Source organism: Melanotaenia boesemani, chromosome 6 (assembly GCF_017639745.1).
Source record: "Melanotaenia boesemani isolate fMelBoe1 chromosome 6, fMelBoe1.pri, whole genome shotgun sequence".
NCBI lineage: Eukaryota > Metazoa > Chordata > Actinopteri > Atheriniformes > Melanotaeniidae > Melanotaenia > Melanotaenia boesemani.
The window spans coordinates 18310442-18323612 of record NC_055687.1 but is presented as its reverse complement, the minus strand read 5'-3'; the positions used below and the strand labels follow the sequence as shown (position 1 = coordinate 18323612).

The 13171-nt window shown below is 36.5% G+C and overlaps 2 protein-coding genes across 2 annotated transcripts in view; one reads left to right on the top strand and one right to left on the bottom strand.

The window, feature by feature from the left end:
- The first annotated feature begins 2887 nt into the window (after positions 1 to 2887).
- s100w (S100 calcium binding protein W) lies at positions 2888 to 4049 on the top strand. The gene is made up of 3 exons (XM_041988436.1): positions 2888 to 3042; positions 3422 to 3570; positions 3697 to 4049. Exons 2-3 carry the CDS (start codon positions 3430 to 3432, stop codon positions 3883 to 3885), a joined length of 330 nt encoding a protein of 109 aa, XP_041844370.1. The 5' UTR covers positions 2888 to 3042; positions 3422 to 3429; the 3' UTR covers positions 3886 to 4049.
- Positions 4050 to 7652: 3603 nt separating this feature from the next.
- Positions 7653 to 13171, bottom strand: part of LOC121641077 (neuronal acetylcholine receptor subunit alpha-7-like) — a 30517-nt gene continuing 24998 nt past the window's right edge. The window contains exon 11 of the transcript XR_006010648.1: positions 7653 to 7667. The gene's annotated coding sequence lies outside the window, so the exon portion shown is untranslated. The remainder of the gene's footprint in view (positions 7668 to 13171) is intronic.

The following is a 13171-nucleotide window of genomic DNA, read 5'->3' as shown; positions in this document are numbered from 1 at the left end:
CTAAAAAAATAAGTTAGAATTTTTTAGATTGCTGACTTCAGTTTCATTACCCGTTGATGTGGTGTTATACTCTGAGTCAAAACTGATTTCTTGAACACATGCAATAGTTTTAGTCCAGAGGGCTGCCAATGCCAGCAAATGCCTCTGAAAGAACTTGGAGTATTGACAAGTTCACATCTGATTCACATAATTTGACTTATGAAGCTTTGCTGAATCTTGAGATGAGGCAGCTGTTTTTTTTTTTTTTTTGTTTTTGTTTTTTTCTGTTTTGTTTTAGGTGCAAGTAAAAGCTGTAAAGGAACGTTCTGGTTACCAGAAGTGATTGTGCCAAGGTCTTAGCATGTGTTCATAGGGTCTGGTCAAAAAAAAAAAAAAAAAAAAAGACTTGCTGGGAATTAAACGATTATTATTTTTAGAAGTGTTTTTCTTTTAGATCTTCTTCCGTTTTGATGCCAAACCTTTTGCTCTCTTATGCTCTGAGTTCATTGCAGATTCCTTTGTTTTCTGTTAGGTACCAGTTTTATTCCAAGTTGGACCAGTTCTAAATAATTTAACTCTAAATGCACCAGTCACTATGGAAATTGACAGAAGAAGGTGCTACCTTTAAAATAGCAAATGAACTACAAATATTGATAAAGTACAGCCTAAATATGTCAACATGCAGTATAAGGTAGCAGAGCAATGATTAATGAAATCAAGTTATGCACCCTGTGTGATATGCCAAATATGCCTGGTTATTGGTATAGTATTTAATAGTGAAATACTCTAAATACAATTTAAATACAAACATTCTAATGTAACAGTGAGAAAAAAATTGGTATAAAACATGTAAAAAAAAAAAGAAAAAAAGCTTACTGGATATTATTCTTGAGTTTGAATATATTTTCTTTGCAGTTTTACATTTTGACCACAAGATGGAGCTACAAGATTTAGAGAGCAGATATCTTGACGATGATGAAATGCATGCTGTTAATCTTTTCTTGGACATGCGGTGGAAGAAAAGGTTAGGAAAGAAAATTAAAAAACATTTTGGAGGAGCTGAGCCAGACTTTGGACCTTACAGGTTTGAAGAGGGTAGAAGAAGCGATGAGAAGGAAACCATCTAACAAAAGATAAGATTTTATGATCTGTTTGCACATAAACTTGCGTTACAATACATTGTTAGAAACAATAAAAGACATTACACTGAAAATTCATCACAACCAGCTTTACCATGAAATCCAATAAAACATCCAATTATAAGTGTATACTTATCAAGCCAATAGCTTGAACAAGAGCTTGCAAATAAAGAGTGCAATGCTTCTGGTTGAACAGTGCAATGGAGTGTTAAATAAATGAGTGTTCATATTTATTTCTCCTGCAGAAGGACATCTTCAAGTGTCTTCCTGATGGTAGGCACTGTTACTCCTCATCAAGGACATGATGGGTCTGTACTTAGCTCTTAAGAACATGTGTACGTCATATGTAAAGCAAACAGATTGGCTCATTGTACCTTGAAGCAAATGTGCAGGACTTCAGCTTAACAGCCATCAGGACCCGGCCGGGCCACCGTGATATAGAATATATTGTATGGAAACATCTGTGGAGGATTCTGAACTGACATTCTTAGTTCTGATGGCATTCAAGAACATGCTGTAGATGTTTTTAAATGATTGGCAGTGTTTTTTCCAGCACAATGCTTACATGCTCCATGAAAGCACATTTACCTACAAGGTAATGCTGATAACAACCTGCACACATACACACTGGAGGTGTACTGGTTAAAATTATTATTTAATTGTATTGCAGTAAAATTATAGTCTCCTTAATAAGTGGACAATATTTGGAGAAAAGCATCTGCTAAATAACAATAGAATAGAATAGAATAGAATAGAATATGGAATGTACTTTCTTGGCCACTGTATATAAAAAATAACACTGTAAAATGTCAAACTATATGTATAAGAACACACATTGAGTGTAGATAAAAATTTATTGTTCTAAGGTATCAAAATCCAGCTTGCTTTTATTTTTATTTGATCCTTCGGCAACATGTAGTACATTTAATTTTGGATTGCTAATTAAAAAAAAGAAAATATTAGTAAATTCATGATGAATACTTGCCACTGAAGAGGCACAGTAGGTCCTCTCCAGCTGAGAAACTGTAATGCATATCCTCACCAACAGTGTGTGGCAAGATAAACTTTTTTTTTTGTAAGTAACACCACATGATACACAGTCTCCATTTCCCTTCCCTCTCCTGCAAAGGAAACTTGATATTTTTCAATAAGTGAAAGTAATATGGCCTGATTGAAGAGAGTGATCTGCCCCACAGAGGGAACTTGGCAGGAGTTAGAGAGAAGAGAAAAATGCTTCCTAACCACAGCCCTGGAACAGATGAGTGGAAAATGGAAAATGAGTGGGCCTATTCAAGCGGCATGAAATGTAATGACCTGAGTTAGAATCAAACATGTTTAGAGCTTCACAGTCAGGGTATCGGCTGAGCTTTACAGACAAAATTTAACTGCTGTAGATTCCTTAAAGTAAAGTTAACATAGGGAATTCACAACTGGTCACTTCTTAAAGCATTTTTTTGAGTGATTCCAGCCTTTAATATTATAATGGTAAATTTATTGAAGCATTGTTTTCATAGGAACCAAATTAGCAAGCATGGTTGCAAAAATGATTCAAAGTGGAGCAAATGCAAAAGTAAATACAGCTATGAATGTATCAAGCTTTAGGAAAACCTCAATTCAAAACCAGATACAAAAATACAAATCACACACAAAGGACAGGAGACAAATAAGTGTCCTATTTATATAGAAATGAGCTGCTCAGCTGGAAGACAGGGCTTGTAAAGTTGGTATGGGTGGAGTCGAGCTCATTTCATGAGAATGAGTCACCACTGGTGTGTGTGTGTGTGTGTGTGTGCTTTGTATACATGTCCAAGTGTGTCAGACACAGTCCGTCTAGTGTTTAAGAGGACAGCTTCTCCTGAGTCTGACAGCAGTCTCAACTGGAACCAAGACACAATCTCTCTTCACCTGGTGAACAGGACCTAAGGTGAGTACTCAGGGAGAGAAATCTGAGTGGGGAGTGGTTTTTTTGTAGAAAAAAAATGTAGCGTGTAACCAGGAGCTGATCATAAAAGGTGCATAACTGCTTGAATGAAGCAATAAAAGCAACAGAATGTCTGCAGACTTTCTGCTGTTTTACAAACTCAGTGTTTCCTGCAATTTTCTACAATTTTAGTAATGTAACAGACAGCATTTTCAGTCAGAACACTGTTGATAAAGACACTTGACTTTTACTTCTCATCATGTGTAGGCATGTTGAACGTCAGATTATGTCTGAAATGGCAAGTTTTACCAGTGTCTGTAAAATGTGCATCCTTCATACCTCCTTTCTGTTTCCTCTAAATCTAAAACATTTTTTTTTCCAGTTTTAACCATGGCCCGTCTGGATCAGGTCATTACAAACATTGTGGACATATTCATGGACTATTCTGAAGATGGAGGCAAAAAACGGCAGTTAAACAAAGAGGAGCTCAAGAAGGTGTTTGAGCAAGAGATGCAAAGCCCAGAGTTAAAGGTATTTTCAGGAGAGCACCATTAGATCAATATGTGTTCATGAAACCATAAACTATATAGCTGCACCATCCATGTCTACCTTTTCTCGTTTAATCCTATAATCTAACCATAAAAATGTTTTCTCCAGGGTAATATCAATGCAGATGACATTGAAGAAGCCATGGAGATGCTGGACAAAAACCATGATGGTGAGGTGAACTTCCGCGAGTTTTGTCGGTGTGTTTCCGTCCTTGCCAAATGCTATTACCACAAGAAAACAGGCAGAGGGGGCAAGAAAGGCAAGGGCAAAGGACAAGAGGGTGAACAAGAAGGATGAAAAAGCTGAAACATGTCTTACACATGTGACACGTAAAGTATATGCTATTTCTGACACTGCTGACTGTGGAAACAGATGCTGCTAGAAAATAGAAAAACTTCTCTGTAAACTTGTTTTCAATGAAGTGTAAACTGACTCAGAAAAATTAAAACATATTAAGTCTTCATGGCTGCTTTTTATTTATTTTTTTTTTTGTCTGTTTGTAGCAATCACTGCATGTGTGGCTTCAGGTGTGCGGTGTCATGTTAGGAAACAAGGATGGGCTCATCAAACATTCAGCAGTTCTCTGGTGCACATAAAGCTGTCAGTCAGTTCTGGAAATGTTTGGTCTGTTGTGTATACGCTACCTTAAAATCCCTGAGGCTTATTTGCTTAAAGTCTTTAAAATATGAGGATAAATGTTTGTTTTTTTTTTTTTTCTTTCTCTGTTTATATTAGTTTACCTGCAAACCACATGTGTAAATCAATGAATGAATGTTTCATAGATATAAAAATTACACTCCACTACAAAATAACCGAAAAAGGAACACAGAGAAATTTCCCATCAGAACAGAACAGGTTGTGCTGCTTTGCCTCATCCAAAAGCCTGAAGCAATGCAGATGGCAATAGAATCAGCCTTAAACAGGTTTTAAGGACTGTTTTCAATTTTCATTACATAAATGTTTCTCTTTCATTATTCATTCGTGCATTTGAAATGCTGAATGCTTGCAAGCATAATGTTTTACTGCATTCTCCATAGCTGCCATGTGAAGGCAGTGTAACATCCATCTTTAGATCTGCTTACAAACTTGGTAAGGCCAGCACTTAAAACTTTTGGTCCAAACTGGGCTGTTTCTTTGCTTAACTAAATCCAGACTGGTCCAATCACATTTTCAAACACCACAGATGTTTGTTTTGCTCTCTGTGCCTGCCTAATTCATTCATCAAGGAAAAAAAAGTCAGCACAGATCTTTCCTTCATGAAACAGGATAATCTGCAAACCCATCTGACACAAGGGGTGGGGCTGGGGGGGGGGGGGCTGACCCTGTCAGATCTTTCTTGTTCTTTTCGGGTGGATGCAGATCTCTGTGAAAATCAAAACAGAAAGAAAACAGAGTGGAGGCATTGAAAAACTGTATAGCACCAACTGAACTGCTTTCACAATACTGAGGCTCAGCTCTGAATAAATTAACTCAATAAATCTTTGGTAATTCAAATCCATACAAGACAGTCAGTGGTAAACAAATTAATTTGTCTCGTTCTATTTATGAGCACATGTGAAATTATTTAGCAATGACTCATGTTTACGACAGAAGAACGATTGTTTCACACGAGTTAAAACAGTAGACCTTCAAGTTTTTTTATGTCTTCCCGATAAATTATCTCACTGAAAGTGAGAACATGATGTTCTTTTTTACCATCATTCATCAACATTAACACTGAATCAGCAGGCAGCTTTCTGATTTTGTATATTCATTGTTGGTTCTGGGGTAAAAGTGTTAGAGATAGTTTTTGTGTAGGTGTTTGTGGACTATAGCCTATACAGAAATTAAACTCTTTGTAGAATTATTTATTTATCAAAATCATTTTTCTGTTATTTCTGGACCTGAACAAAAACAAAAACAACAACAACAACAACAACAAAATAGACATTCACACTTTACATTAAACTTCCTTCTGAACTTGTGTTGCTTAGATTCTGGCTTAAATTCAGCCAGCTTAAATTACAAAATGATTTACTATCAATTGCCATAAGTATTGCAATTGCCCTCTGGGACAAATAAAATATTTTTCCATTTCTTTCATTCATTTAATTTAATTCTTCTGTTTGTTAAGGTAGAATGTTGCAGCTGAATATGACATTATCACTTGTGATGATGTCATATTTAGGTGTAATATATTTTTTCTTGTTTTTCCATTATTTCTTTTTGTGTATAGTTTTTCTTTTAGTTGGTTTAAAGTAAATTCATGAATGCATTCATACCTTTTGATTATCATAGAGAATGAACTACTTCCTCTTAAATCATAACATGCCAAAACATGATCAAAGAAAAATATTTGTTATTGCAGATCACCATACAACTCCACAGATAAGTCCTGGGTGGAGAATTTAGTAGGCTACACAACATCTTACAACATCACACAAAGAATGAACAGAGAACCAGGGGTTCAAGAAATATTCCAGGAACGTTAAAACCTACCTTAAAAACTTGTGATACTTTATAAAAACTGCTCTTAAACCTAAACAGTGTTTAAAAGCTTACAGTCAAATGAATGAATGAATTAATTAATTAATCAATGAATGAATGAATGAATGAATGGTGTAAAATGACAGCATCATAATATAAGTTTGGTAATGTGTGTGGTTTGGCTTAGTTGGTGGCGGTGGTTCTGGGGGCAGCGGCCAGTTGAATTTGACTCAGCTGTGACCGTTGCCTTGAGCCCCAGAGGAGAAACTATCAGTATATCAGATTATGTGTTACTGATGAAGAATAAATGAAGGTGGCATATAGCACCAATGAAAAAAGTTTCAGGCTTGCCTTAAAAATAAGAACAAAAAGACCCTTTCAGGATGAATATGGTTATCAGTTTGGAATGATGCAGCTGTAGCTCTAAAATTCTATCAAATCATAGTACAGTATGTGAACATTACCTTTGCAAAGGCCTACTCTGATAAAGTGAAGCAGAATGAGGGGTTTTATAGCAGATTATTCAGGAATGTTCTTCAAAATTGTCTGTTTGGAAAAGTTTGGCCTCATCTTTTCTCAAAGATTCCCAGCTGGGGCACTTCATGCTTTAAAAGGTTAAACATTAAATATGACATTTCAGTACTTGACCAAAATTATTTCAGATTTTAAGCATCAGGTCAAAACTGCATTACAATAACATTTTATTATTTGCATAAATTTAATGTCTTGTAAGTGTGTGCAGTTGTGTGTCTACATGTTTTTGGGTTTGTCCTGTCATGGATTTGTAGCCTCTAAGTGAGACTAGAGGTTGATTGTGTCAAATAATAAATTGGAGGTACAACCTCCAAGTACAACCTTCAGTTAATTAAAGATTTAGATAAACTTTTTTTTTGCATTGTGAAAAGGAAAATTAAGTAGATACAGTGTGCTGTATATACAGAGCCTACATACAGAGGATTTTATAACAGAGATGAGGTGGTTCTGTACAGCTACCCAAAGTTCTTCAGTTATGCAGTTGTTTCCTAAAATCACAACATATTTCAAAGACACTGAAAGACTACATTTCCCACCGTGTCCAATGTCCTTGCTCGTCAGTTTAAAGAAAATATTGGATTGGTGCCAGACATTTGTTTCTTTGTTACCCCTTAGGTTGTTTTGGAGTAATTCTGCTGTTAGAAAAACAAACTGCCACCTCAGCTCCACCTTATCAGAGGAATTAAGTAAATTACAACCTGCCCAAGCCACATACTAGTTCAACCACATACTAGTTCAAACTTGTAAAAAGACGTTTTACTTTCGTTGTGCTATCACAAAACATATAGCTTACACGCAAGTCTTTAAATGAGAACACTGATGCTGACTAAAATGAGAAATTATAAATGTCATACAGATGTAAACTGAAGTGTCAGTCTTGTAACCTGTCAACAAAAATAACTGTGTCTCTTTGTTGAGTGTGAGGTGCGTCAGGCTGTAGTTCAAGATGATCCTGCATAGGATTCAGGACCTGGTGCTGATGGATAAAAAAAAGAAACTTTCTTTCTGAACTTGAAGATATGTAATCCCAGTGAAGAAAGCACAGACACAACACACAAACACTGACACATTGATGTGACCTTTGCTTAGCATTCTTTAGGCTCCTCTCTGTAGCTTTCCATTGACTCTGACGTGATATTTTTTCCAACTTCAAGATTTTCAGTAGATCTAATGTATTTCCCCATTAGATTATTTACTCTAAAGCCGGTTCACCTATGAAACTCACAAACGCATAAAAGTTTTGTTTTTCAGCACAAACATTAGTCTGAATAATTACAAGTATTATTCATACAAGGCAAAACAGACTGATGAAGCTGCTTTGCTAAATATGTCTTTACACTTGTTAGTCTGTCACAATATATATCATTTAACGAAATGATGTTAACTGCAGTTATATGTCCAGGCAAAAATCTCTGCAGCTAACTTGGAAAAGGGCTTGGGGAGGATGGATAAGAACTGCGATGGAGAGATCAAATTCAACAAGTTTCTAAAATGCCTATCCCTCGTGACCAAATGCTACTACCACAAGAAGAGGCAAGGACCAGAAGGATGGTGAATAAACAACAAAAACGACTGCATTATATCAACCCACTTAACACCCACAAACATCTGACTTTTTCTACAACAAAAACAACACATTTGCCATTCAGTTTTACATCAGAGGAATCTGCAGAAAATTTTGCAGCTGAAAAATGAGACGTAATTTTACTGGTCTGTTCCACTTTGTGGGGCCAATTACCACTTCAGCCATAAACAACAAACTAATTTCTCAGAAAGTCATGAATACAGGAATCTGTGGACCACCACAAACTGTACGATGGTTAAATACATTTTTTTCTTCAGCTGAATAAAGATTTTTTTTTTAAATCAGTGTCTTTTGGAGACAATGACATGCGTTCAACTACTAGTGCCCAGCTTCAATCAGCAAATGTTTAAACCAACATATAAAACCAGACATAGCGGTGTCATTAAATCTGCCTTGCCTAGACTTGTCTTCACATTCCTAGTCTGCAGAACTCTTATTGAAAGCAATAATTTGAATGCATCAATACACAGACATGCTGCTTTTGGCAGTCAAAAAAAAAAGTCAGTTGCTCTGTTTTACTGAGTGTGCCTAAGTTTTAAAAGACAATCAGAAACAAAACATGCACATCCTAGTCAAACAAAGCAGCAGGTGCTGGATAGAAATGAGATGAAGCATGAAAAATATCAAACAAAGTGGAGCGCTACATTGAGAGAGCCTTTGTGTGAGAGACCTTTTGTGTATGTTTTAAAAGCCACCTGTATGAATGTGAATTTTTTTGTGGAAGTAAACCCGCCTGATCCATCTCTACTGCTTGGTTTGATGCCAAAAGCAAGTGTTAGTCCATCTGCAGTTAGTCCAGAATGCTGCTGCTTGATTCCTTATCAGGACCATGAAAGTGGATCATGTAACTCCAGTCCTCAGATCTTTACACTGGTTTCCTGACTTAAAAATCCTGCTGTTAGTTTACAAAGCACAGAATGGTTCAGGGCCAAAATACATTATGGATGGAACCAACCAGATCCCTCAGGTCATCAGGGTTAAGTCCACCTTCTGTTCCCGGACTAAGAACTAAATGTGGAGAGGCAGCATTCAGTGACAAGTTATACTTAATTGTGAAGGTGACAAAAGAGGCTTCCCAGTTATGTTTAATACAACACCAATTGATATCATTAAAATGGGAAAATAATAAACCAAACACAAATTTCCTTACTTTTTTATTCTAAGTTTAGATTACAAGTGTTGTGATTCAGGGTTTAGAGACAAAGAGGAAAGACCCAAATGCAGGCCCAGGAGGTATGAGACCGGTGGATGTAGGAACCAGGATTTAATTGACCCAAAGCACTGCATAAGCAGAGTATTCAAAAACTTAATCTAAAAGAACTCAGGAAAACACACAACTGCCTGACTTCTGAAAGCAACATAACAATGTTGTGGCAAGTAACAAAAGAACCCAAAGAGTATTTCTATATGGGAGCTAATTATAAACGAGGAGCACATGAGACAATAGGCAACTGAAGACCAGGGGAGCCAGAAATGAAAGCAAATTAAAATGCAGTATCAACAGACAAAGGAAATGAGACAAGAACAACAAAACAAGGACTAAACCAAAAGCCTAAACTAAGACCCACAGATCTATAGATACTACAATCATTGCAAAGTAACACACATTTTATAGTGATGGAACCATAATCCACAAATAACTCCACTTTGAACTTTTATAAGGTTTGCAAGATCTGCAGAATGAGACTGAAAAACACACTCGTTAAAATTGAAATATATGTAAATGAAGACGATGACTGCACTGTGGTGTGATTGTTCTAAGTCTGTGTTCTAAGTCGCCCTAATATGAGTCAGGCTTTTCTATGTGTAGTTTGCATGTCATTTGCATGTTCTCCTCATGATTGCATTGGTTCATCTCTGGGCTTCCTCTTATAGTCCAAAAACATGGATGTTAGCTTAATTGGTCACTCTTATTGTCCTTTTGAGTGAGTGTGAGCATGAGTGGTTGTTTGTCTCTCTGTGTTGGCCCTGCAATAGAAATCTTTTGCCATCTAATTCCTGGGATAGGCTTCAGCCATCTGATCTGAAACCAGCCCTCCCACGACCCTCCAACGGCAAAAGTGGATATAGAAATTAATAGAAAAATGAAGCCAACACCATTCTGTATCTGAACCGGTGAACCTGTAAGGATGACTTTACAAATGTGTCTAGTTTGCACAAATTTTATGTATTGGCCCTCTTGTGCGAGAAAAGCAAATAATCATTTCCTGTTTTGGTTTGGTGTTTTGCTTTCTTTTGAAATTCAGCTCACCTAATGATGAGCCGTCCTGGCTATGATTCAGCCAAACAGTGAAATCTTCATACTATTGCCTGCAGTTTTCACAGGTTAGATTGGGGTTATTTTCATTTACTATTTTGACCAAAATGTTTTGTTTCAACATGAGTAAACAATCGTTCCATCAGCAGCATTCTGGTTAGTACATGTGATCTTTAAAAGATTGCAGATGAGCAGTCATGTTGCTTTTACTTTGCATATCTGTAAAGCACACAGCTGTTGTTCAGTATTATCCAGTAACATGTGACCCATTACCACTTCTGAAATATAACAATGGTTATTCTTTTGTTTGTACACAGTTTAGAGATATTTTGCAGCCTTTCTCAGCCTGACAAGCACGAACAAACATGAGGTTCTCAGGAATCTGATTTTTTTTTCATTTGGGACACTTCCACAAACACATTGTGGAGATAAGATCAGATTTTGATATATCCTTTTCGTTGACAAAATAGGTCACTGACTTACACTTGATTGTTGATCTCAATGAACATAAAATATACCAATTTAATCCTAAAAAAATCCTTGCTTATGCTACCCACAAGTCCCTATTTAATGCATCAGTTTTTTTCTAGATAGATGATTGACTAAGTGTGATGTTTTTGTCTAACTTTATTTCTTTTTGTTTAATTTCACTTAGGAACTGTGTGAATATTTTATGTAAAGTTCAGAATACAGATTCTACAGTCTGCTCAGACTTCTGAAGCCCCAGTTTACTCACATGCAACATTTAACCTTCATCTATTCAGTTTTTCCAGAATAGCATGACTCACAAACCCGTGCAGCATTTTTAAGGGTCCTTTGAACACTCATGTCTTCAGCTATGTCTAACCTTTTCAAAATGTGGCTGGAGGCTTTCTCAATTCGGTTTAACTGGTATGAAAAAAAGGGTGTGTATCTGTGGACAAAGAAAAAAAAGCATATGGTAGGAGGGGAAAAAGGCAGAGGCAGGGGAGGGTTCTTAAAAGAAGGCATATTAAAATGTTTAAAAAGGGTTGCGTCTGTGCACACTTCTCACATCCTTCTCTGAAATCTACTTGAACTCAACAGCTTTCCATACAACTTTGGTAAGTGGAAAAATACTGTATGATTGCTTTTAAAATACTAAATCTTTAGACAAATACTTTGAGTTTAACTTTAACTGTCTATACTGTGGAGCATTATTTGGCAGGGACTGAAAAATTGTTCGTCTAGACATACGTGTTACAGGAAGAGCTGAGTATGAAAAGGATAGCATGTTGAGCCGATCGAGCTTTGCTGATGTGGTCATAGCAATAACTTGAATGATAAGACAGTGAATGTGGTGGAAATTGAATAAAGAAACCAACAAATATTTTCCTTTAAGTATATCAAACTGTTACTTAACAAAGAATTATAGGTTTGCAGTAAAGTCAGAAAACAAAACGACTGAGGAATGTTTGTAACAAAACTATGCCGAAGACTTTGTAAGGTTAAAGAAAAGTAGCCTAGAGGCAAAAATTTTTTTAAAAATGCAGGCTTGCCTGTACCACAACCTAACAACTTCCTATTTGCTGCGCCACCCATAATCAAGCACAATTACAGCTTAAAACTAACATGATTGTTTACTTGGAGACAGGGAAAACACAGGGGTGCAAAAGAGGAGGACGACAGCCCTGAGACTGTTTTTATTCAAATGATCACTTGCACTTTTAAAATAAAGAAACTGACAGTGCATCAAACAGCAACACAGTATTCTACCATTACCACATACAAAAAGAATAACCACCAACTAAAAATTGCACTTTTTCTGTTGCAGCTGACATGTCTAACCTGATAAAAGCAATCGCAATGCTCTCAGACACTTTTGACAAGTATGCTAAAGAAGAAGGAGACAGTAAAACTTTAACCAAGAAGGAGCTGGCTAAAATGATCCGCCTTGAGCTTCCTGTGGCAGACGTAAGTAGAAAAGGTGTGGCCCTACTGGAACATGGAGCTACAAATTTCTACGTTTTATTAAATTTCCTTTTTCTTCCACCAGGCTTCGAACCAAGCTGAAATGGAAAAGTTTTTCAAATTGCTGGATGGAGACGGTGATGGTGTTGTTGATTTCACGGAGTACATCACTTTTGTTGCAACCGTGGCTGCCCTACTGAAAGAAGACAAATGTTGAATATCAGAGGTTATTGCTAAAGCGACAAAATATAATGTCACATATTAAAATGTATTTTGTCTGTGCTTCCAAATTAGCTATACTATGAAAACTCAGCTTGATTGTTCTTTCTCCCCCTGAAGAAGTGGGGGGTGCTTTTCCAGTCATCAAATAAAACATGATCTGCCTTTTCACAAAACAGGTTTTGCTGAGCTCATCTTTCATCTCATAACTAACCCTTTGCTTCATTGTTACTGTTATCATGGTTCGCAAGCCGAACAAGAAATAATACCAGAACAAATGGATGGAATGGTAAAACTTTTCTATTCACAGAGCCTCTAGTTTAGAGCTCTGCTCTGTAGTATTGTGGCACTGGTCAAAAACTCAGTTAAATAAATCAGAGGTGTAATAATTATTAAATTATCTTAATGAGATAATGGCAGACTGTGCAATCACTGAGACTGGTTAATGAACGTATGAATGAGAGGTGGATCCATAAACTTGTAGCTGCACACAATAAAGAAAATAATATCAGACCAGCCCATTTATGCTGATTTTAGTTCCACATGTATGTACCTCAAAACCAACACAGAGTAAAAAAAAATAATCAACAAAC

What these genes read in the sequence shown, in the direction of transcription:
- s100w (XM_041988436.1), top strand. Translation starts at nt 3,430, where the DNA reads ATGGCCCGTCTGGATCAGGTCATTACAAACATTGTGGACATATTCATG. An exon ending in TGCAAAGCCCAGAGTTAAAG is followed by an intron (nt 3,571 to 3,696) that starts GTATTTTCAGGA and finishes TGTTTTCTCCAG; the next exon opens with GGTAATATCAATGCAGATGA.